Genomic DNA, 26,298 nt, shown 5'->3' with positions numbered 1-26,298 from the left:
TGTACTGTGTATCATATCATGTGCTATATTATTATTATTCTGTAAAGCTCCAGTGGTCAGAATTAGACACAACAGGTAGGAATTCCAGGGACAGATTTCGTATTGATATTGGGAAGAAGGTTTCATTCCCAGGATGATCCCACAGCACAGAAGTGAACTGCCTTGGAGGACCATGAGCTTCCCATCACTGGGGGTCTAAGCAGAAGCCAAAGCGGTCTGCCCTGGAGCTGCAGTTTGGTCTCTGACCTCCTCCTCCTGTGAGCTGGCCCTTTCAGACTGGCCTGGGCTTGACCTCCAGCCATGGGGATTGCCCACCCCCCAGGACACAGCTCATCTGGGTGCTTGCCTGTAACCCTGCACGCCTGTGGCTGGCAGGACAGTCCAACCAGCCATCCCTGGGCCACACAATTTCTTCCTTCAGTAACAAAACATTCCAGGTGTGGAGGCTTTGGAGTTAACGGTATTATACATAAGCATCCCAACAATCCAGAGAGGGGACTAGCCGATCCCCATTTTGCAGATTGGAACACTGAGATTCAGAGAGCAAAGGGTTAGTGACAGCCAAGACTCAAAATCAAGTTCCTGGGCCACCCCATTCCACACACAGGCAAAGAGCCAGTCCCCAAAACAAGCCATTTCAACCCTCACCTTTCCCCTGACCCCTGCTGGTCAGAGGCCTGTACCCTGCCACATCCACAGGAGTCCACATCCACCCTTTGAATGGCCCAGGGCCACACACAGTGACACACAGGTGACAATACATAGTAGAGGTCTACAGGCCCATGTCATCTGAGGGCCTGGAGATGCCCTGGGCCCGCAGGGATGCCCAAGCCAAATCCCACTGGGCCCATTTTTCCAGTGTCTTCTCATTGGTGAGATAGGGAGGTAGAGGTTCAGAGAGGGTGGCCCTGTGGCCAGCGTCACATAGTGGGGAACACAAACTGGGCTCATGACTCTGAGGCCAGAGCTGTGGTGCCCTAGCCTGATGTAGGCCAGCTGGGCACCAGCCCCTCCCAGACTGATGAGCAGAGCTGCCTCCCAGCTCGCTGAGCCCGCTCATTCCCACAGGCCCGAGAGCTGGGCATCCATCCCCACACCCCAGATGAAGAGCAGCCCTAATGTGGCAGGGTCCTGGGAGTTGCTCCCAGAAGCCCATCAATGCTAGTGTTTGCAGAAGATTACTAAGAGCCAGAGCCAAAGGTAACTGTAGCAGAGCCTGGTGGCGGGCTCACTGGGGGGCACCCAGCCGAGGGCTGATTACTATCTAATTAATAATTACTGTGATTAACATCCACCCACCCATCGCACCCCCTCCCCTGCACCACGGGCCTCTGGGAACCCCTCAGCCAGGGCCGAGCAGGGCAATGCAGGGGCCCGGGTGGGGTGACGGAGCCAGCGCCACTCACCTGCGAGGGGCCTTCACCTCCCGGCCAGCAGCACCGGCCACAGCTCTGCCTCAATGGCCCACCTGCCCAAATACATTCCCTCCACCACAGAGGAACCTCTGGGAGGATGTGGTTAAAAGAAACACTTAAAAAAACAGCGACAGGAAACAGTAGGAAGGAATGAGAAGAGACTCCGAGCTCTGCCTCCCAAAAACCTCTCCTGCTTCTTCCATCCTCTGCTCCCAGAGGGATGACCCCGGGTCCTTCAGTCTCCCACCGGCACTTAACGAGACCTCCCGCTCAGTCTCTATTGCCCACGACACTGATTCCTTTATCCTTCGGTCCAGTTCCTTTCTGGGACCATAGCACCTCCTCCTGACACAGAGGGGTTCCCCATCTGTAGCCGGTGAACTGATGAATGAATCAAAAAGAGCAGCGCCCCTAACGGGGACACAGGCTGACAGTCACTCCTTTACCTCTCCGCATGTACTGGGCTCCTACTCCTACGTGGCCCTGGTGCAGCCCCACGCTGGGTCTGGGCATGGGGGAGAGCCATAGATGAAACTACAAACACCCCCAGTCCCAACCCAGCAGGGAGGAAACAGTTCAGCATGGTCCCCAAGGCACTTCCAGGTACTCACTCCATCCCCCAAAAGGGGAGCTAAGCCTCTAGAAGAACACCCCAAAGAGGCAGGCTCCCTCCTTCCTGGATGACCCTTTTAACACTCAGATCCCCGAGACCCAGACCTTAGCTCCAGCCTCCTGGTGCTGATCTGGGGGGGTGCTAGTCACTAAAGGAGTGGTCACTTCCCACAGAGGCTCCCCACCGCGACTGTCCCTAGAAACAAAGTGCTACTGGGCGTGGGCACAATCCCCACAAGAATCAGAAACACACCTGCTATGCCCAGCACCCATCTGCAATAAACCTTCTACCAGGGAGAGCGGAAGGAAAGATGCCTCTCGGGAGGCTGCTTGCAGGCCCCTACAAACAGCACAGGAGGGTCTGGGGCCCGCCTGAGCCTCCCCTCATCAAGCAGAGATTCTCTCTGAAGAATCTTTCATCTACTTTCACACATCTACATTTGGGATGATATAAAAGAGTGCTTTAAATTACCTGTTAGTTAAATATCTTCACACCCTTCCCCTCTCTAAGCCATCCAGCTTCATTTTCAAGTACTAGCAATGCTCCAGAAAGATGTACCATGCTAACCCCCATGTACGCTGCTCTGGCACACAGCCTCACCCTCGTGCCCACAGAGTAGGCACACCTGAGTTTAAGAAGCCCCAGATTACAGGCACTTTCCCTAAAATGATGCCAACAAGAATAAGAGGCCAAAGGAGGGAGTGTCAGGGGAGGCAGGTGGGACCTTTTCCAGGCATTGCTGTTTGCACACGTGCCTTCCCATCAGCACAGCTGTAAGATGGGTTCCTCCAATTCAACTCCCATTTCCTGAGAAGCTTCTGGATCCCTAGAGTCCAGCTAAGGCCACAGGGCTGTGTGCACAGATCTCTAGCTGCAGATGTAGGAGCCTGGCCCTCAGGGTACACTTAGAGGACAGACCTGGCTGATGAGGTGACTCAGGCTGGGGGCTGGGGAAATGCTCATGCATCACCATCCAAATAGTTTTTCTCATGACAAAAACAGGCTTACTTAAAGCAGAAAACTCAGTAATCACAGAGAAGCACAGAAGGCTACTAAACAAATTCTCTGATGGCTGTCATCTTCAAATTTTCACAAGGAAGAGGAATTAGCCATTTTGTAGGACAAAACTCATATAGAAGTGAAACTCAAGCAACTAGGGCCCACCATGATAAGCCTCTCTGTCGGAATGGACAAGGCTAGGAAGTACTGAGCGCCCCATCCCTGGAGGCAACCAAGCAGAGGCTGTATGAACAACCATCAGGGACACTGTGGAAGGCATTCCAGTAATGGGTGGAAGATGGTCTCAATCTTCAAGATCCCCTTCCCACAAGGCCACACCGTGTCACCCAGCATGCCCACCAGCCCTTGTGCCAACTCACCCACAGGTGTGTCCTCACTGATCAGCAGGTATGTGTCAAAGAAGTGGTTGGTGAAGAAGGGCAGTCGGTTCACCTGGCCTGGAAGTCAGAGGACAAGAGCATCAGTTAGCTTCATGAGTTCCATAAGGAGACACAGACTACGGGCAGCAGAGGGCACTGGACCTGTGTGTGAGGTGCCAGGACCACCCTCCCAGGACCCTGGCAGGTCACCCTCAGCCTTGAGGCAAATGGACAAGGCCAGAAGGGAAGTAGATAGTGGTCAGGTCATATGGTCAGTGAGGCTACAAGCCACATATGGCTGTTGAGCCCTGGTCCACATGAGACTTGCTGGAGTAAATAAAATGTACACAGAATTACTTTATATGAAAAAAACTGGTGTAAAATATCTCCTTAATCTTTTATATTGATTATGTGTTGAAATGATAGTATTGTGGAAAAGTTGAGTTAAATAGATTATTAGAACGAGTTTCATCTGTTTCTTTTCTAATGGAGCCCCTAGAAAATTTTAAATCACACATGTGGCTCACATTGTATTTCTACTGGACAGCCTGGCTCTAGATGGAACGTGAGCTTGGCAAGGACGAGAGCTGTCTACTTTGTTGAGCGCTGCAACCTTGATGCCTACAACATGGCTTGGCACTTAGAAGGCCTTCGCATTTGTTGTGTGAAGGAATGACCAGTCCATTCCATAGATAAATAATAATAATATAGCTGCCATCTATGGAATCCTTCTCTGTACCAGCCACTTACATCATCTCCATCAGTCCTCTGGTACAGCAGGTGCTCCCATGTCCCCATTTTACTGTTGATGAGACGAAGCCTCTGCAGGGGACAGGTGCAGGTGACCCTTGAATAATATGGGCATGAACTGTGCAGGTCTACTTATACGTGGATTTTTTTCAATAAACACATTGGAAAATTTGGGGAGATCAAAGACAACTTGAAAGGTATTTTCTTTTCCCTAGCTTACATTATTTTAAGAATACAGAAACATTATGGTAAGAACACAGTATATAATACATACAACACACAAAATATGGGTTAGTCGACTATGTGTGTTATCAGTAAGGCTTCCTGTCAGCAGTAGGCTATTAGCAGTCAGGTTTTGGGGCAGTCAAAAATTATATGCAGATTTTCAATTGCAAGGGGGGGAAGGTTAGGGGCGTGTTGTTCTGGGGAGAACTGTGGTAGCTTGCCCAGGGTCACACAGCTAGCTAGTGCATGGGCTTATGGGAACCCTGGGCTGTTAACCCATCTGATGACAGGGGTACCATTCAGTGACAGCCTGAGGCAGGGGCTGGGTCTGGAAAGGGTAGGGTGATACCAACATAGGCTAAGGAATATAGTGCCCCCATGCGAAGCCTTCCCAAGGTTGGCTTTACCTGTCCCCTGAGGCCCCTTCTAATGGCCTTTCCCAGAGTGCTCTGATAAAAAAATGTATTTGGTCTTTGTCCCCAGTTCCTTGCATAGAGCTCCAAAAATCCTGGAATTTCCAGAGTGATGAGAGTATCTTTTGTTATTTAGAAGAAGACCCCTTGGACCACCTGAGTTTATGCTAATAAAGTACCTAGGGGTGGGGCTTTTAGCTGGCCTTAAAATGGGGCTGGTCACCTGAGAGACCAAGGGATTACAGGGTGGGAAATCTCTACCCCTGACTGCTAGGGAGGGGAGGGAGCTGTAGATTTAAGAATTTTGATGAGTTTCCAGATTGGTGAACACATCCTCTGTGCCAGGAGGGTGGCCAGCCTAAGAGGGCAGGCAAACTCCACCCCAGCCCTTACATCCCTTGTCCTTATGTATCTATCTCTTCCATCTGGCTGTTCCTGGGTTGTATCTTTTCTAGTAAGCCAGTAAATATAAGCAGTGTTTCCCTGAGTTATGTGAGCAGTTCCAGCTGATCCAGTCTAAGGAAGGGGTCATAGGAACTCCCAATTTATATAGCTGGTTGGTCAGAGGCACAGGTGGCCTGGGACCTTGCAAACAGCATCTGAAGTGTGGGCGATCTTACAGGACTGAACCCTTAAATCTGTGGAACCTGACATTAACTCCAGGTAGTCAGTGTCAGAACTGAATTGAATTGTTGAACACCCAGTTGTTGTCCAGAGACTTGGTTGTTGGTTTCAAAAACACCCAAGTAGGCAAGTGAGAGCACTTCCCCTCTATTCCCACAAGCCAGGGGGCAGCTGGTCAGTTTCATGGGGCTGACATCACACAGCACTTGCCGAAAGTGGCGCCAGCCAGGTCCTTGGGCGGCCCTGGACATGGCAGCTGCAGTCCTCTCTACCCTCATCTCTGCTGACCTGGCTCCCTCAGGGCCTGGGCCAGTCTTGAGAACACAGAAGCCAGCTGGCAGGGGATGAGAAGGCTGGCATCAAGGAGGAGCGGTTGCCCCTCTTGCCTGAGATGACTTCCAGCGGGGAGCAAGCAGAACTAGGATCATCTTTTCTTCCTCTGCCCCCCAAATTTATGTAGGCTGCCAGGGTGGTGCCATTTCTGGGTCCTCAAACATTCTTGTCTCTCTCTCTCTCACTTCCTGGCCTGGACCACTGGTCCTTGCCTTCCTCTGCCAAATTCCTATTAATCCTTCAAGTTCCATCTTAAATACCCCTTCTTCCAGAAAGCCCACTCTGATCACAGCTATGAACATGTGCCCACACACACCCCTCCACCCTCTCATATCAGTAATCTGAAGCCCCTCACACACACAGCAGCCTCAGGAAGAGGCCTTGCCTTTGTTTAGGACCTCCCTGTGTTTCTTGCCAGCCATGTGATCTTCCCATGCCTCAGTTTACTCATGTGTAAAATAGTGGTAATAATAGGACTTATTTCATGGCTCTTCTGAGGATTAAATGAGATTACATACATAAAGCGCTTAGTGCCGTGCCCCAGCACATAGCAAGCACTCAGTATATGGTAGCTATTATTAATATTGGTATTAATAGTGGTGCTGCCTGCTCAGCCAGAGGGGAATGCTTTTGATGACAGCTGAGGGCCTTGGGCCCTAGCCTGAGAAAGCAGGCTGAGCCCAGGTAGAAGGCTCAGGGGTGTCCAAAGAATTCAGCGGCAGGCTTGGGCTGGTGGGGGAGGGAAATCAACGAGGAAAAAAATTGCCTGCAGCAGCATCATTCGTTTTTAAATTTTATTTTACAGTTACAGGACCTGCCGATAATAAGCCACTGAGAGCGCTGCACAGGCAGCTGCGCAGCCTCAGGACATGCGATTCCTGCCACATACCAAGTGTGACCTGCGTCCTCAGAGCAGCCCTGCCACCCACCACCAGGAGACCCCATGGCCTTGGCTGCCAGTGCGGGGCACTGAGATGGTGCCGAGGGGGCTGGCTGGAGGGTGCAGGGAAAGGGCCATGTGGACAGGATACTTCTTTTCTTAAAAACCACTTTTAATCTATGAAGGCTGCATTCCTCCTGAGGTAAAATGGCTGCCTTGGGAGCTTTGAGGCCACGGGCCAATGTGCAAGGGGAAGGGACAATGGGTGATTTCTGTGAGGAAGGGGAGTCCCGGCTTGCTAGCCCACCACGCACCTCGCTGCTCACGCCTCACACATGCGCTCATCCTCCGTGAGTCTGCACCTACTGTGTGCTCTGCCCTGGATCACCTCTGCCCGTCCTCCACTCACACTGAAAGTTCCCTACAGAGTGGACAGGCGTCCACCAGCTTGAAATACTTCAAACCTCCCAACAGGAACTAAGCTTTTACCTACCACAAGCCTGAAGGGAGAGGGAAGGCTCACAGAGAACACAGCATTTGAGCTGCTGCTGTTGAATAACAAAGGCCCTCACACTGACTTGTGGAAGGGAAGGAGTCAGGCAAGGACAGAGCCTGGGCAAAGTGCAATGGTCCTCTGCAGCAGTCTGGGGGCGGCTGCACATCAGGTGTGGTCGTAGGGGCAATGCTAGGCCAACAGCATCAACTTTGTTCCATCTTCAGACTGGAAGAGCATTGGCAGTGGCAGAGCCTGGGTTTGACGCAGTTCCACCCGAATCCAGCCCAGGTTGGCCTCCCCATGCTCCTATAGATCCATCAATCGATGATGGGAGCTGAAGGCACAGTGGCTCACACTGAGATTCACATCAGGAAGAGACCCAGAGACTCCTTCCTTTGACAAGAACAATTTCAGGCGTGCTCTGCCACTTGCTGCTGTGTGACCTTGGGCAAATCCCTTGACCTCTGGCCCCTTTTTCCAAGACTCAGGAAGAAAGTCCCTACATTGCCCTTCCACCCCACATCCCTGCCAGAGGTGCCCTGTGTACAGTGTCACTGTACAGTGGCTACAGTGTGGTCCATGGGAGCCCCAGTGATTAGGAACCTGACATGCTGATGTCAGGCAGGGAAGTAGGATGGTGCACTGTCAGAGGCCCCTCCAGGGGCCCAGGATGCTCTCTGGCCAGGCCAGACAAGGATGGGGCACAGCAGGCCTGCTCAGGCTTTGCCTCTTGCCTTCCCAACAAGCCATAGACAAAGGCCAGAGGGAGAAGGGTAGAAGATTTGGCAGAGAAGCTGATAGGCTGACAAGGGGTTGATATCTAGTGGGTTTGTCCCTGAGCCTGCCCCATTTCTGAGTGTCAGGGATGGGAGGAGAGACCAGCTGGGCCTGTGGGGTCAGATGGAAACACAGTGGAGAGGGGCGGTGTGGTGTGCGGGAGGAGGTAAGGGCTGGAGGCAGAGGTAGGTGGCCGATAGGCAGGGTGGGAAACGGTGCCCTAGGTCTCTAAGGTCAGCTACAGCCCCACCATGCCGAAGGAACAACACTGGCTGCCTTAGATGGGGACCAAGAAGAGGAGGTTGTGCCCAGCCACAAGAGAGAGGGCCCCTCATATATAAATGCAAAGCAGGCTAGCCCACAGACTGGCTGGTTTTGCCACAGAATTGCTGAGTGGCCTCAGGCAACTTGCTTAACTTCTCTGTTTTCTATGCCCCATTTTGCTCCCCTTATAGGAAGATACAGCTAATAATAAAAGAGCTGACACTTATTCAGCACCTAATATGTGCCAGGCACTATTCTGAGCGTGTGGTATACATGTTTTAATTCATCTGACCGTTCTGACAACTTGAGGAAAGTCCTATTGTCCTTCCTACTTTAGAGATAAGGAAGTTGAAGCACAGAGAGGCTAAGAAACTTAGCTGAGGGAGCCCCAGGAGTTCTGGCCCATGCTGCTGTCTTGTGCCCCGTCTGGATGTATGAACCATCGCTCATTTGGAGAGCTCAAAGAGAGACTGCCATCTCTACTGAGGAAGGCAGCTGGGCTCTTGGCACCTGCTTTACTTTTATATCTGTGTTCCTTTTTAACAGAGGGGGAAGGGTGTGAGAGGTCAGAGAGTCCCTGAGCACCTGAGGGGAGCGTCCTGACCGCCACCATCCAGCAAACCCATGGAGTCAGAGCTGGCCTCTCACAGTCCCCGCCGAGGCCCCTCCCAGCGGGCAGAGGGCCGGGGGCGGGTGGGATCCTGACAGAAGCCCCCGCGGAGGACCAGAGACCTGACGAGGCTCGGCCACGCCCCGCTCGTACAGCCTTGGGCCAGATGCTTCTCCAGGAGCCAGTTTCTCCTCCGCAAAGTGGGCCAGGAGCCGAGAGAGGAGTGGAGACTCCTTGCGGCTCTGCCCCTGAGAGTCTGTGAGGCAGAGTCATGATCCTGAGCTGCCTAGATGGGAGTGAGTTCCACATCACAGGGGCATTCCAGCAGAGACCCATCAAACACAGAGGCCGGGGGAGGAAACTTCAAGGGACCTTCAGGCAGCAGGAAACCAGCGACTCCCCAACAGGCACGAGGCTGGCTCCCCCAGAGGGCCCCCAGCTCCCTAGTGGGAGGAGGAGCCGGCGCCCCTCAGGAATGTGCTTGCCTGTGTCACCAGGCACACGGTGCCCATGGCTCTTCCCCGGGGACACGCCGGCCCCAGGGGACACTGTGCCGGCGGTACCTGCTGCCCCGGCCTCCCTTCAGTGCAGCCTGGAGCTGCTCTGCTCCTTGTCACCAGCCGCCTGGGAGCAGCGAGGGCCCAGGTCCTTGGGGGGCCTACCCTGTGGGGTCGACACAGACCAGGGGAGGGAGGCTGGTCCTCCCTGCAGGGGGCAAAGGCTCCGGGCCTCGGTGCTCAGGCTGTTCCCTCCTGCAGGACTCCCTTGTTGGGCTCCCCTCCTCTAAAACTACTTCCCAGTCTTCAGAGCCCCTATTAAATGTCTCCCTTCTGACCTGGGTCCTTCCTGCCCCCCCAGTCCCAATACTCTTTACTTCCAATGGGCTTCTCTGGAGCCCTGTACGTCCTTTATTACCACTCTATTACCCTGCATTATAGCAAATCCTGGCTGTATCTTTCTCTCCTGCAGACTCTGAGCTCCTTGAGAATGAGTCATTTCTTCCAAACCCCCAGAGTTGGGCACAGTAGGCACACACAGCATGACACAGTAGGTGCTCAAAAGACAACTGTGAAACTGAATAGATCTGTGGCCAGTCCCTGCACCGTGAAAGGGCAATTCACAGTCACAGATGCCTCCTTCCAGAAGAGCTCAAGAATTTCTCAAGGCTCCTCCCCTTCCCTCTGGGTCCCAGGCCCTGGGGAGGGCTGGTATTTTCAGCCCCATGAGCGATGCAGAAGCAACTGAGGCCCAGAGAGGGAAATGTGCCCAGTCACACCACAGCAAGGCAGGGGCTCCAGAGTCCCAGAACACAGACCCCATCCGCCAGCCCAGCCTCCCACGCTGGCTGTGAGGGCTTAGGGTGGAGGGCTGGACTTACCCCAGCATCCAGAGAGCAGCACAAAAAGCCAGACCACGTGGCAGCTGGTGACAATGTGGCACCTCATGGCTCCTGGGGACACAAAGAAGGAGAGAGTGAGAAGCTTCCTGTTGGTGGGAGGCCTGCTTTTCAGGCCCCTCCAGTGCTTCCCCCACCTTGCAGCTCCAGGGAGACTTGGGAGTCAAAAAAGAAAGGAAACCAGCTCAAATGGGAGTGGGGTAGGGAGGGGATGGGGAGAGGAGAGAGGGCCTGTTATGCTTCAGCTCAATCATCGGGATAAAATGCCAGGCCTAAGAGTGCCTGGGTTGTGAGAGGTCGGGGACAGCACCCTCTTTGCCCTCATGGAACTGGCTGCCCAGCCCCACTGCAAAGCTCAGCAGCAGCACAGGAATGGGTTCATGAAGCGTCTGGGCTCAGTGTGCAGAGGGAGAGACTCTTGCCTCCATCCCCCAGGACAGTGTCCCCCAAGAGGGGTGGAGCTGAGTTAGTCTGGGGGGCACTGAGTGGGAAGACAGGGGTCTAAGTGAGCTCAGCAGGCCCAGCACCCTGACACCACCCCCCACAGCCTAAGTGCCCAGCAAACATGTCTTGTCCTGTTTCTTGTATCTACCATATTACCTCATGACCTTGGATGTGAAAGAAGGTAGCCAGCACACTGTTCAAAAACAGGTACAGAGAGGGGAGGCAACCTACCCAGGGCTCCACAGCAAGTCTGTGGAAAGCTGGAGCTGAATTCTTGGGAGCGCAGAGCTAAACTGCAGAGAGCTCTGGGACCCAGCTGCCAGACGCTCAGCAAGGTGAGATCCTGTCTCTAAGACTGGCCTGCCCGGCCCCATTACAGCAGAGCCACAACCCCCTGGTTCCTTCTACCCCTGTAGCAGCTCAGGAGCAGACCTCCCCGGAGACCAGCAGTCACACCATGATGCGCCCAGGCTCCTCCGCTAGGAATCCCTGCCTCACGTGAACTGTCAGCCCTGTTAGTGCAGGGACACAGCCCACTCACCTCTTTGTCCCCGGAGGGCCTGCACATAGCGCCTACTGTGCACCTTGCCTGGCTGGCATTATTCTGCCTGCCTCACAAAGTGGGGTCTGGAGGCTGAGGACCATTAAACAATTTGTTCAGAGACCCCCCACTAGTGAGTGGTGGGGTTAGCATCTGGATGCAAGGTGATAAGCCATCTCCCTTGCCAGTAAGTTATCAGGAAAGACATGGGGAAGTGACAGGAACTGAAGGAAAAGATTTTTTTGAGAGACTCAGCAAGATCACGATGAGAGATTTGGAAAGGGCTGAGAGGCCTTAATTCCAGACCTGGAGAAGTCTCTCTCAGAGCCGTGCCCTGAGTGGAAATGAGGCCGACCCACTAGCTGGTCCCTGACCCATGAAACGTGTGATGGCCCACGGCACCCTTTTGTTTTCCTTCTGCTATTTTACTTAAAATGTCCTAATGACTAGGTAGGAAACAGTGATTTGGAGAATAAATGATCCTAAGATATATTTAAATAATAAAAGACCAACACCCCATCATATCCCTGTATTTCCACCCCCTTGAACTTCCAAAAGTTATCAGCCAGTCACAGTGGTGCAAAGTGAAATGCCTCCAGGGGACGGGCAGGGAGTGGACATAGATGAGGGCGAGGAGGGTGGGTGGGGGTGGTGGCCAGGCGGAGGCCAGGTGCTCTGTCCAGAAGAGGCGGCAGCTGCTGCTGTGTTTCAGCCAAGGGGGAATGTGGGCCTAGTATGGCCAGAGCTTCTGATTTTTCTCAGTGAAAAGCTGGAAATTTGGCTTTTCAAATGAATTCAATTTTTAAATGTTGGTGAATAACTCAGTTTTTATGAGCCAAACATGACCTGTCTGATGGTCAGAGTGAGCAGGTGGGGCCTGGCATGCATCCTGCCAGGCCCTTCTCCACACTCAGGTCAGTCTGTTCATATCACACACGCATATGAAGCAGTGTGGATGGTGTGTATCTTTAGAATAATGGAGTCACTCTCTGCACAGAAGAAATTTGTTTTTCTCACACCATATTTCACATACAAGCCTCCAGGTCAATATTGCTACATCTACCTCCTTCTTTTTAAGAGCTAAATAACAGTAATTTATCATAGTAATAGTATCAGTAATAATACGGATATTTTGTAATGGAGACAAACATCCCCTACTGTTGGGCATTTGGATGTTCCCAGGTTCCTGCCACCACAGGCAAAGGCCACAATGGACATCTCTTTGCATGTAATTGTGTTGGGACTTTGATTGCTTTTGAACTTGGTCCTCCAACCGTGGCATTACTAAGTCACTTAAATACAACAGAGCATTATATAAACTTTTATTAGACAGTGCCACATTATCTTCTGGAAAGGTTGTGGTAATCCCTGCTCCCTCCAGCAGTGCATGAGAGGGCCTCTGTGCTCACTGGGAAGTGATCCCTCTTTTAAATGGTTGCCAATCCGATGCATGAAAAATGATGAGGCAAGGTTGCTTTAATTCGCATTTCCCTAACTGCTAGTGAGGTTGAGCATGATGCCTTTTTCTAAATGTTCAAACCACTTTCCATCTGTTATCTTGCGTTAGCCTACCATACCCTGCAAAGAAGCTAGCCAGCATCACTAGCATTATCCCTGATTTACAAGTGGAGAAACCGAGGCACAAAGCAATTAAGTAACAATCTGACATTGCATAGTGAGTGTCTTTAAAAAAAAATCTCCAGCCCTCTTCCTTTCCAACCAGATGTTGTAAGAATTAAACAACATCTGCTGAGAACATCCTCTGCAAGTAGCTGGGGAGTGCACACCATTCGGCTGGGTGTTGCAGGAAGTTCACCGTGGAAGGAAGGAAGGAAGAAAACGAACACTTACTAGGTAACTCCCACAGGCTAGAGATTTTTGCAGGTTTTACTTTATTTAATATCCCAAAATATCTCTATGACATGGATATTATTGCCCCCATTTTATAGAAGGGGGAGTTAAGGATCAGCGAGCTCACTCTAGGATTGGAACTGAGTCTCACACTATTTCCATTCACACCATGCTGCTCTCCTCCCTTCCTGCAGCCCCCCAACCCTCACCCCGCACTACCTGTTCCATTTCCTAATCTCTAAAAGTGGGATGCACGGCCTCTCCCTCCTGTGTTGGAGCACAACCCAATAGACACAGGGGGAATGTCTGCAAAGTGAGCACATGTGTACAGCCCACATGTGTGCATAATGCGTCTCACTTCCCACAACACCAGCTAGGTTCTGACACTGCCAGGCATACTGCCCTCAAACTCTCTCCTTAAATGTGTTTCCCCTTCAGAGGCAATCATGCTGCCTTAAACCCCTTTAGTCAGTCAAGAGCAGCCAAACACAGCCTTAACTTTGCAGGACTGGAAGGTGCCACCTCTGGAGCACCCAGCAGGAGGGACAATCTTAGCTCTGTCCTGACTCTCCATCCCTGCCTTGGGCCAGGGTGGCACAGCCATGAGGTCAAGGGGCACAGATCCAAAGTATGAAACAGAGTAGCCAGGCCAAAGTGGTTCCATCCTACAAATGGGTTTTTCCCTAGGATCCCGGATCTTGTTCTTCCTCTGGCCCCTTGGGCTCTCAGGAATAATGCAAGTACCAGAGAGAGCAGAGGCTGGGCCAGTGGGAAGGGGCCCCAGAGCCCCTGCCTTCAGCCCAGGTGTCATGGGGGATGCGGTCTTTGCTGCTGGGGTTTGCCGGGCACTGGGGCCATGGCAGGCAGCATGGGAGCCACTCTGCCTTGTTCTACAGCTGTCCCTCCGGCCTCCCAGCCCTCCCATCTCCCACCCAGCAGAGCTGTACGGCCTCCTCCACAACCCTCAGGATGGGGCCTGAGCACCCACGGACCCTTATCTGATCCCCCGGAACCAGGAAACACAGACACACACCCTTCTGTGCTGGGCCTCCTGTCTGCACCTGGGAAAAGTGCCAGAGACCTGCCCTGGAGATGTGAGCAGGGACATAGCTGGCTGCCCCAAATCTTCCAGGTACCTGGCTTAGAGCCATTCTTTCAGGAAGCTTTCCGGAAATCTTTCAAACATACCCACTGCCCAGCAGAGCCAGAGTCACAAAGCCCTCAGGCTGCCAATCCCCAACATCCTTCTTCATGCCAAGCCCTATGCCAGACACTGTGGGAGGAAACAGGCCACAAGAATGGCTAGACACATGTGCTAGGTGTCAAATAAGTGCTAGAGACTGTCAAATAGTGATAGGGTCACCAGAAGAGAGAAATCCCAAGCCCTCCAGAGGAGGTGAGATATGAGCTGCACAGATTTCAAGGATCTTTAATGAGGTCTTTAAATTAAATCTTTAATTTACTGAGGGTGTACATTATATGCCAGCCACTGTGGTGTACAGTGTGCTCTACTTGCTGGGGTTCAAAGAGGTTAAGTAACTTGCCCACAGTCACACAGCCAGTAAGTGGTCAAGTCTGGATTTGAACCCCATTCTGATGGCTGTCAAAGTCAGCCACCCAATCTCAGCCCTAACCCTTGCTGAGCTCAGAGATGTGTCCCAGGGCAGGCCCAGGCTGAGGGCCTGGTGGGAAGGCCCCAGGCAGGACCCTGCATCTACTCAAGAGGCCAGGGAGCCCAACCTTGGTGATAATTCCAACATGCTTCACAGCACACTATACAGAAGCCAGCAGCAAGGAGAAACACATGTGCCAGGGCTGGTGAGCAGGCTCCTGTTTGGTCTGCCTTTGCAGGCCATTGGCATCTCACAGACATTGCCCTAGACCAGTGCCAGTAAGACAATGCATGTACCATCAGTGGTGACCAAGCCCCTCATCTCCTCAGCCCCCATGCCTTTCCCCACTACTATCCCAAGAGGTTAACACCTTGGTCTGTAGCAAGAGTGAACTGCAAAGTTTCCTAAATTCAGGGTATCAACACTGCCCACACTGGTCTCTACCTTCTGTCATCAACCTTAGAGACCTGCTGCTTAGGTAGGCCTGGTTTGAGGATAGCAGGGGAGGCTCTGGCAGGTGGCTCAGTTTCAGATCCAGGGAGTCATCACACATGGGAATTACCCCACAAACCAAATCAAAGCCTTCACTTACAACCCAGAGAGTGTGAGCAGCAAGGAGAGGCTTCTGAGCCAGCTCTGACCACCTTGCACATGTCTGCTGGGACGTTGCCTGCTATGTGCCAAGCACTGTGCTATACAGGACAGAACAAGGGGAAGAAGACCTTGCTGTTGGCGGCAGAGCCAGCACAGTGTAGCAAGCAACTTCCATGGTCTGTTTGGGAACAAGTGCTAAGGAAAGAGGAATGGGCAGGGCAAGGGTGGTTTGAGTGTCACTGAAGACGATCCATGAACAAACACTTGAGGAAGCAGCAGTTAGCCTGTGGTATCTGGGAGAAACACCTTCCAGGCACAGGGAACAGCCCGTGCAAAGGCCCTAAGGCAAGAATATACTGGCATGCTTGAGGAACAGCAAGGAGGCCGGTGCAGCTGGAACACGTGCTAGGAAGAGTCGCAGGAATGAGCAGACAGACCACTGGCCCGCAGTGGACACCTTGTGAACCGCTGCTGTGAGTGAGCTGGAGGTCAGGCTCTTCAGACGACCAAGGCTGACACGAATGACTCAGTCTGAAAGGAACGCTCAGGCTGCTGTGTTGATGACTGGCTGTGGGGACAAAGGCAGAAGCAGGCAGGCTGTGCAGAGGACACCTCAGTGACAGAGGCCAGATTGCAGGTGATAGCCAGGGACATAGGTAGAGGATGCAGATCTGGCAAATTCTGGACATATTTCAAGGTAGAGATGAGAGAGTTTCTGCTGGAGAGGATATTGCTGTGCTAGAAAGAACTGAGCCTAGGGCTTTGGCCCAAGCACCTGGGAGGATGGAGCTGCCACTAATCAGGACAAGAGAAGGCTGGTGGAACGGGCTACGGGGCAAGATCAGAAGTTTAGTTTGGGGTGTGGTGAAGTTGGAATGGCTGGATAACCAAGTAGCACTGGTGGCCCGCAGGAGGATATCCTCAGCTGGAGTTGAGGCCCAAGGTAGAGGTCAAAATGTAACTGTGGAGTCATAAGTGGTGCATGAGGCCACCAGAAGGACAAGATCACCAGTGCTCCCACACCCGTGAGCCGAGGCGACTTGGCTGTCAATCAGTACTTGAAACCTGTATGAAGAGTCTGCAAATGCTTATACCCTCATGCCCCAGCAATCTACTTCCAGAACTTTAGCTGAGGAAATCACGGCTGTGTGTGGACCCTAGGCCCCAGTGATATTCACTGCTGCATAATTTATGGTAGTGGAATAGCCCAGACACCCAACAGCAACTGAGTCAATTGTGGGATGTCCATAGGAAGCAAATGGGAAATTGTGCATAGATATGAAAGTGTGACTGTGTAGGTGGGGGGGTGGGGGCGCGCATACAGGATGTATGCAAAACAGTGGCTTTATCTGAGTGATGAGGTTAAATTCTTCTGTGCATTTTCTGCATTTTCCAATCTCCTATAATAAATGCTTTTACAATCAGAGACCTAGCTTATATCCACCCTACCGAAACACTGCCAGCAGCCTGTGAACAAAAGACAACTCTGACTAGAAAATTCTTCCCATGCTCCGCTGAGCCTCCCTGAAGCCTACAGTCTCAGATGTGAATGCCAGAGGACACCTTTAGAGCTGGGAGGGTCCTGACTGGTCCCCTGGCTAACTGCACCCCTCTGCTGCTAGTCAGACCCTTCCGGGGGCAGCGGATCCCAGCTCTGAGGCTCCTGCCTCTCTGCCCTGTCAGCCACACCCACCTTTCCACACTGAGGGGCGGGAGCCTGATTATGCCCATCACAGAAGGACCTTCCCATGCTCAACCTGAGGAGATCCATGTGCAGCAAATGGGCCAAAACCAAGGCTTGGAGACAAGGCTCGGGTCTGAAGCTTGGCCCTGGACTGAGAGCCCTCCTCTCCCTGGGTGAGGACTAGCAATTGAAAAGAAAAATGAATGCTCAAAGATACTCACATGCTCTCTCACACACACAAAATGGACTCAGTGAACCCCTGTAGGAGATGTGCCCACAAGATGCCCACTGCCCTTGGCCCAACCTTGGAGAGCCCCTCCTTCCTGTCTCTACTCCTGTCCTGGGGACAGGGGGCTGTAGGAAGCCAGGTTCCTTGCAAAGCTCCTCCCAGTCTTTACGGGTTTCACCAAACGCCCCTGGACCAAACCCAAGGTAAGTCCACCACAGCCTGCTTTCCCATTGGGAGACTGCAAAGTGTGCTCCTGGTCACTTCCAGAGCAAAGTGCACTCCCCTCCTCTGGGAGACCCACCCACTGTGGGCTCAGCAAACATGGCAGGGCCCTCACGGCCACCATTGCTACCTCTCCCTGCAGTCCGGGCAGGAGATGAGGGGCAGAGGCCATTCTCAGTGTGACAACAGGCAGTGCCTTCAGTACCAGCAAGCAAGGGGACAGGAACAGAGCAGGGTGGGAGGGAAAAGGCAGGAGGGGACATCTGAGCAGCTTTTTGCTTTCTCAGGAGTGAGAGGTTTTCACAGTGGGGTGCCACAATTTAGTTTGAACTGTTATAAATGCCCATAAAATCAGATGCACTCAACTTTGAATAGAAATACAGAAATACACTGAAGAAATCAAATACAATTTGGGGATTATTCACCACCACTACACAAAAGGGGGTCGTGCATGCAAGGAGGTGCCTGCAGACGACACCATCTGGTCCGCTAATGGACAGACACTGTCAGTCCCTGATGGCCACACTTCAAAGTCCACACTATCCAGGCTGCTGGCTGGGGAGGCTGCTATGGTAGGAGGTCATTACGAGGGACCCTACCTGGTTGAAGGGAAAAGACCAGCTTGTGGCCATTCTGTTCTTACGCCCTCCCCTGTATCTCTCCCTGAAGCTCCCATAAATGATGCCCGGGGGTAGGCAGGTGAGTCAGAAGGGCTGGGAGGGTACAACCTGAGGCCCCCAGGATGGGTGCCACAGCAGTCCAGCACCCTCCATGCGAGGCCTGGCGTCTCTGACTCCTCTCAGCCTACACTTTGAAAAAAATCATTCAGCAGGAGATATATCTTATTTTATTCTCTTTGGAAGTAATACACAGACATGGTAAGAAACTGTACAAAAGGGTATATGGCAGGAAGTGAGTCTCCCTTCTATCCAAAGCCCAGCAGGAAGTGAGTGTCCTTTATACCCAATCCCCAGCAGGAAGTCTCCCTTCTACCCACCCACAGCTGCCCAGAGGCAACACTGAGGCTACATTCTTGAAGTCCAGTATGCACATATACAGCTACAGCACATAGGCCTCTCCTCTTTAAAAGTATCCAAGTGGTATTCATGCTATCCTACTCCTAACTTTTTCACATGACAACATATCCGAAGATTGTTGCACTTAAGTCCATACAGATCTGCCTTGCTCTTTTTAGCAGCTATGGAGTGTTCCACACGGTGGGAGGCATCATTTAACCTCTGCTGATGGGCATTTAGGTTGTTTTTAACCTTTCACTCTGACCAATGAAGCCACAATAAATATCCTGTGCCTATGTCTATAAACACATATAAAGTAGGAAACCTTCTTGTTTATAGCTGTTGACAAACTGCTCTCCCAAGAGGGTGCACAAAGTTGCATTCCCCCCAACAATTAGGAAAGGGCCAGTTTCCCCATGCCTTTGCCAGAATTGGACACTCACTCTTCTTTAGAGCTCCAGAAGAGGCAGCTGAGGCTCCCGATCCTCAGACCTCCGGCCCCACCAGGGTGTGGAAGAAGAACAGAGTTGATCAGCTTTCCCCTCACTCGCCAGCAGGGTAACAGCCAACAGACGTTGGCCCATCTCTGGCCCATTACTGAGATGCGCACCCTCGCCCTCATGGAGTCAGTGCCACTCACCACACCTGGGTTCTCCCTCCGAGTCTTGGCCAGCCTGTCCTCTCCCTCTGGAGAACCCACCACCTGGTTCCATCCTGCCTGTCCAGCCCCACCTTCAAGGCACTAATGCTACTTCCTCCAGAAAGTCGTCCGGGATCCCTGCTGGAGGTGGGATCCTCAGCTTCCCTCATCCTTCACACATTTTTGGAGGCAACTATCCCAACTGTGGAGGTTAGACTTGACTATATCCTCCTTCTCCCAGAAGACCCTCAGCTCCTTGAAAGCAGAATCTATCTTACCCTGTGTAGCCATTTGCCCACCTGACATCTCGTCTTGGTTGTACCTCTAACATTTAACATATCCAGCAGTGATCTGATCTCTTCTTCAGATAGGTTCCCATCCCCACCTTCCCCTCCCCAGTAAATCACATCCACTGTTATACTCTTTGATTGATTCAGTTAACAAATGGCCGCCATGCATCCAGGAAGTGGCACTTCCCTCATAACCCCTTTGATCACCGCATTTCGGGCATCCTAGCCCTCTCTCCGCCTCAAACCTGCCGAGTGTATTCCCACCCCTTGGCCATCCCTGTAGTCAATTGAATTATTGGTACCAACCCTTCACACTGCAAAGGATCATTCATCTACACCCAGGTTGAAGTCTCGTGGGAGGCTGTCCCACCCTTTATGCCAGCCTTGGCCATGTGACCCGCCTTGACTAACGGATGCTTTGGCCAACCTCTATACTAGCAGCAGCAAGGCCCTTGTACCAGAGAGGCTTGCCTCTTGAGCCCCTGCCTTCCAACCTGAGAAGAACATGCCCCAGAAAGAGAGTAGGCAGACTGAACCCACATATGGCCCAGAATCAAGCTCAGCCATGCCTAGTTTAGATTTGCTGACCCTCCAGTTGACCCACAGACACATGAGTGAGTATAAATGATTGACGTGAATTGTTATGCAGCTTTATTGATGTGATAAGTGACTGATACCCAAACCATTGAATATATAACCATTTGAGAAAACACAGAGGGACATCTTCATGGCATTGAATTTGGCAATGATTTCTTGGTTATAACACTAAAAGCAGAATAAATAAGTTGGACTACATCAAAATGAAAAACTTCTGTGCATCAAAGGACACTATCAACAGAGTAAAAAGATAACTCCCAGAAAATATTTGCAAATCCCATCGCTGATAAGGGACTAATACCTAAAGTATATAAAGAACTCCTATAACTCAACAACAATAACAAACAATCTGATATAAAAGTGGACAGAGGTTTTGAGTACATCTCTCCACAGAAGATATACAAATGGCCAATAAGCACATGAGATGATACTCAACATCATTAGTGACTGGAGAAACGCAAATCAAAATAAAAAAATACCACTTCCTACTCATTAAGATGGCTATGATTTTTAAAAAAGAAAATAGAAAACAAGCGTTGGCAGGGATGTAGAAAAGTTCGAACCCTTGTGCATTACTGATAGGATTATAAAATGGTGTAGCCATTGCGGAAAACACTACAGTGATTCCTCAAAAAATTAAGCAAAGAATCACCATAGGATCTAGCAGTTCCATTTCTGGTATATACATAAAAGAATTTACAACAAGGACTTAGCCAGCTATTCACATACCCATTTTCACAGCAACATTATTCACAATAGTCAAGAAGTCAATGGACGACTGGATAAACAAACTGTGGCTTATATGTATATATATATATAACAGAATGCTATTTAGCCTTAAAAAGTAAAGAGATACTGAATCATGCTACAACATGAATGAAACTTGAAGACATTATGCTAAGTGAAATAAGCCAGTCACAAAAGGATAAATACTGCATGGTTCCATTTTTATGAAATATTGAGAGTAGTCAACTTCATGGAGACAGAAAACTGGTGGTTACCAGAGGTCAGGGGGTAGGCAGAAAGTGAGAATTATTGTTCAATGGGTATGGAGTTTCAGTTGGGAAGATGAGAAGTTGTGGAGATGGATAGTGGTAATGGTTACACAACAGTGTGAAATACTTAAAGCCACTGAACTGTACACTTAAAAATGGTTCAAATGGTAAATTTTGTTATATATATTTTACTGTAATAAAAAATACTAAAAATGATTGAAATGGTAAATTTTACACTTTGTAAATTTTTCCTCAGTAAACAATATATATAAAGTAAATTAAAAGCAACAACATAAATAAAAGGCTCATCTCCTATGATTACTCAAACAAAGAAACAAAAAATGACCAAGCCATACTGCGAGCAGGGCACACCAATCACAGCCCAATCTGCGTGGTCTTAGGGGACCACACCTGAAAATCAGCCCAGCTGCCAAACATGCAGTCCCCTCGGGCACCACAGTCTACCCTCTCTTCTGTCACGTCACCTTAGCTGTCCCCTCCTCGGGGAGGCCCTCCTCATCCCCTACTACAGTTGGCCGTCCTTACTTTGTGCTCACTGTGCCCTGTCTGCCCCCCCAACTCTGCTGGTGCAGAGTAATCCTCCGGTGGGCTCTGCCTCCCAGCCCGTTAAAGTAACCAGGGGCGAGGGGGAGCCCAGACCCCCAGCTAGTGCTGACCGAGGTGCCAGGGTGTGGGGGTGGGCTGCGGCAGGGTGGGCTCCCCTCAACAGCCTTCTCTGCACGTCTCTCAAGCTTTTCCCTACTGTCTCCTCTGACACAGGAACTGGAACATGACAATGGAAAGAGGCCCTAGAAGGCAAAACAGTCAATCCTCCTGCTTTTAAGTCAGACTATTCCACATAACAATTTTTGTGTGTGTGGAAATCTCCTCTAGCATAAACGGTACAACTCTCTGGGAGGCCATTTGGCCTTGAAAACATTCACACCTTTTGCCCTTAGCAATTCTGACAGATTTTTCCCCAAGGAAATTGTCAGAATCTTGGCACACAGATTTTCTTTGAAGATGTTCATGGCAGCATTGTATATATCAGTAAAAACAGGCAACTCAATAATCAATGACAGAGGCTCACACAAGTAAATTGGGGCATCTTCATACAGAGACTATGAGACAGCCAGGGAAAATCATGTTTTCAGAGAGGATTTATTGACAAGGAACATGTTCATGTTAAGTTGTTAAATAGAAAACACAAGTTACAATGAACACACAAGACTATGAATAGTGCATTCCCATGTTGGAAAAAATCCATCAAGTATATATGAATATATCTGTATAGAAAACATACAGCAATGCATTTGTATCTTCATTATATTTTTGAATAGTGCGAGCACAGGTTTCTTTATCTTTAGTGTCTTTCTGTATTTTCTAAGCTGTCTGCCCTAGATTACTAAAAACATTTAAACAAAGTAGCATATATCCCATTTAATAACAAACTAGTAATCAAGACAGCATGATTCTGGTACACAGATAAGCATGTAGATCAATGGAATAGAATTTAGAGCTCAGAAATTAAACCATGTGTCCATGATCAACTGATTTTTAATAAGGGTGCCAAGACCATTCAGGTGGGAAAAAGCAGTCTTTTCAACAAATTGTACTTGGACAACTGGATAATCACATGAAAAAGAATGAAGTTAGAGTCTACCTCAATCCATATACAAAAATTAACTCAAAATGTTTACCGAGTATCATAATTCTTCCAAGTGGTAAAGATACCTCAAGACAAATACTGGGCATAAAAGCCACAGGGCATAAATCTGCAAAGAAGTAAAAAGCTAACCTTTTCAAACAATATTGCCTCTCTCTCACTTACCAACTTTACATTTCCCTGTATGGCCCCAGAAGATGACTGGTTAGCCAGAGACGGGTAAGATTCCTCAAGGGAGGAACAACCTAAGACAGGCACAGTCGCAGGGGGGCCATCAGGTGAGAAATTGGGGATCAACGGAGGTGAGGCTTAGAACCTCACCCCCCCTGTTCTGAGAGAAATCTTCTGCATACGTGGATGTTTTATTGCCCTTGTCTAGCTTGGATTAACACATAGTCTACAGGCACAGACCTGATCATCTACATTTGATCTCTTACAACACTAAACTATGTTTTCTACCTTTATCTTGCATCTACCTACCACTTCAGCATTTTATTAAAAAAAATAATAATAATAATAATAATAATAATAATAAGGGAGAAATGTGGGATTCACATACAAATCAAGTATAAAACAAATATTCATATTTGACCTGATTGTTTATAGTTCATAATGCGTGATCAAAACCGAAAGTTTCTGTGATGACTGCCCTTGTACTGTTCATCATGTTAGAACTTATTCACTATGTAAGAATTTGTTCACCATGTAAGAACTTGTTCATTATGCTTCAGAAGATCGGAGACTGATGAGAATTAGGTGTGGGGTGGATTAATGATTGTGCATTGAGCATTGACTCCCCTATACAGAATTTTATTGTTGTTAACAACCATTTGATCAATAAATATGAGAGATGCCCTCTCAAATAAAAAAAAAATTAACTCAAAAATGGATCAAAAACCTAAATGGAAGAGCTGAAAGTATAAAATTCTTAGAAGAGAAATAGGTATAAATCTTATGACTTTGGATTAGGCAGTGGGTTCTTAGCTATGACACCAGAAGCACAAGCAATAAAAGAAAAAGTAGATAAATTAGAAAATTTTGATTAGAAATCAAAACTAAAAATATTTGTGCTTCAAAGGACACTATCAAGAAAGTGAAAAGACAACCCACGGAATGGGAGAAAGTATTTGCAAATCATACATCTGATAAGGGACTTATCTAGAACATATAAAGAACCCACATAACTCAACAGTAGAAAGAATAACACAATTAAAAAATGGGCAAAGGATCTGAATAGACATTTCTCCAAGGATGACGTACAAATGGTCAACGAGCACATGAAAAGATACTCAACATCATTAGTAATCAGGGAAATGCAAATCGAAACCACAATGAGATATCCTCTCACACTAAGATAGCTAAAATCAAAAGAGAGTAACAGTGCTGGAGACGATGTGGGGAAATCAAGCCCCCCTACATTGCTGATGGAAATGTGAAATGGTGCAGCCACTTTAAAATAGTCTGGCTGTTCCTGCAATGATTAAACAGAGTTACCATAAGACCAAGCAATCCCACTTCTAGGTATATACCTAAGAGAAATTAAGACATACATCCACACAGAAACCTGTACATGAACATTCACCACAGCATTATTCATAACAGTCAAAAGGTGGAAACAATCCAAGTGTCCACCAGTGGACAAATAAACAGAACATGGTACATCTATACAACGGGATATTATTATTCAGGCATAAAAATGAAGTACTGATACAGGATGATACAACATGGATGAGCCTTAAAAACATCATGCTGGTCAAAGCAGCCAGTCACAAAAAGATCATATGTTATGTGAGTCCATTTACATTAAATGTCCAGAATAGGCAAATCTACAGAGCCAGAAAGTAGATTAGTGGTTATGTAGTGGTGGAGGTGATAGAAGGAGAGAGAAGTGACAGTTAAAGAATATGAGGTTTCTTTCTGAGATGATGAAAATGTTCCAAAATAGACTGTGGCAATGTTTACACTTCTCTGTGGATATTCTAATAACCACTGAATTGTACACTTTAAATGAGTAAATTATATCACCTGTGTATTATAGCGCAATAAAGCTATCTAAAAGAATAAAAATAAATTTATTAGTAAGTAGAGCTTATCAAAATTAAGCTAGTTAACCGGCCAAGTTCAACCACTGTACAGGTCCTTCCTTCTGCTGGCCTCCTTGAGCCCTGCCTCCCACCCCAAACCAGGGAGGTGCTCAGCCACATCTAGCTCTGTCTTGCCACACCTGAAATCCATTCCCCGTGCTGAATCAACCTGGGCCAGGCAGCCCATTTTGCAGATAAGGAAACTGAGTGCCACAGAGACTGCCTTCCTTGTCTTCAGACCTTCAGCCCAAACACCAGCATGGAACTGGAAAACCCCAGGTCCTCAGCTGTCCCCTCACTTGCTGGGTGGCTTCTGGGAAGCCCTGTCCTCCTGTGTAAAGTGCAAGGTGGACTTAGTTTTCACAGTCCAGCTCTTCTCTGTCTCTTGGATGCTGGCCACCCCCCAGCCCCAACAAGGCAAGACCATTTGCTCAAGGGCCATGCAAGCAGTCAAGGGGGCTGTGGGTGGGGTCAAGGCCACTCCCAGTGGCCACCTGTTCAAATTCCACTAGATAATTCACCAGTATCCCTAAGACTGAGGGGCGGGAGGGATGTCAGGATACCCTTTATTTCCCTTCTCTCACCAGACAGATGAAAGGGTTGACATCTGTTCCAAGTGTCCACCTCCTCCTCTCCTGTAGTCCTCTCCACTGTCACCCCCTGAATCCCAAAACCTGCCCCTGAGGAGATCAGAATGCTGGGCAGCCTGCACCCAGCAGTTTCTGTCCTACGTCCTGAGGCATAAGCCCTGGCTCCAGGCCACTGCCAGGAGAATATCTCTGATGACTAACTCTGCAAAGGCTGTCTGTGAACATCACTGCAAACCTAGACGGGCAGGTGTTATGTCCATTTCACAGATGAGGAAGCAGCACTGAGAGCATCGGTTTGACCGCCCACGGGGGTCAGCTGCAGAGTCTGGGCCTGCCATCTGAACAGAGAGCCTCCTTCTTGGCACAGGACCACAGGAAGGCTGCAGGGAACGAAGGTGAGAGAGGTGCCCACTTGCTGCTGTAGTCCCACTCTCCCAGGAGCTCTAATGCCCCAGCCAGGGTGGCACTGTCCTGGCAGATGGGCAGGATGGGTTCCAGGCCAGCCACACTCCTGGGCAAAGACCCCTCCAGCTCTTTATGCTCATGCCTGGGATTTAAGGACCTGGGAGCCCATTCTCTCTCTCTGTCTCTCTCCCACTGTGGTTTGAGCCAAACTGGCTCACTCACCTCAGACCCTCACCACCACAAGGACGCCTGCCCTGACATTCTGCAGCCTCTCACCGACACTCAACCCCTCCTCCTGGTCCTTAGGTATGAATGGGAATTCTCAGTCACAGCATAGCCCTGAATTGCTGCATGACCCTGGGTAAGGTGGCAAGTCTCCCCAGGCCTCAGTGTCCTTCTCTGCAAAATGCTACTTAGGATATGGTACTTCATGCCTTTGCTTGGGCAGGGCCCTATGGCCAGAAGCCCAACCTCCCACCTGACCATCCAGGGACTCACCTGCCAGGAAGAGCCTCAAATGTCTCCTCCCTTCAGCCCCTCCCACTCCCCACCCCCAGGCAGAAGTGTCCCTTCATTCTCTATCTGGTAACCCTGATCTGTGACTCATGCTGCTTTAGAGCACCTGACATGGGGCAACGTGAGCCCTCACTTAACAGGCTGCT

The 26,298-nt window shown here is 49.8% G+C and overlaps 1 protein-coding gene across 2 annotated transcripts in view; it reads right to left on the bottom strand.

Annotated features, from left to right (window-relative positions):
• LOC130678898 (cadherin-23-like) overlaps nucleotides 1-26,298 on the bottom strand; it is a 337,153-nt gene that overhangs the window by 266,481 nt on the left and 44,374 nt on the right. For both annotated transcript variants that reach the window (XM_057505954.1, XM_057505953.1), the window contains exons 2-3: nucleotides 10,158-10,229; nucleotides 3,408-3,485 (exon numbers count right to left, since the gene is read on the bottom strand). In XM_057505954.1, the coding sequence (XP_057361937.1) occupies nucleotides 3,408-3,485; nucleotides 10,158-10,224 (145 nt within the window). In that variant the 5' untranslated portion in view covers nucleotides 10,225-10,229. The remainder of the gene's footprint in view (nucleotides 1-3,407; nucleotides 3,486-10,157; nucleotides 10,230-26,298) is intronic.

This window comes from Manis pentadactyla, chromosome 8 (genome assembly GCF_030020395.1).
Source record: "Manis pentadactyla isolate mManPen7 chromosome 8, mManPen7.hap1, whole genome shotgun sequence".
In the NCBI taxonomy this organism is placed as follows: Eukaryota; Metazoa; Chordata; class Mammalia; order Pholidota; family Manidae; genus Manis; species Manis pentadactyla.
Note: the sequence above shows the minus strand (reverse complement) of the source record. Positions and strands in the feature narration are given on the sequence as shown.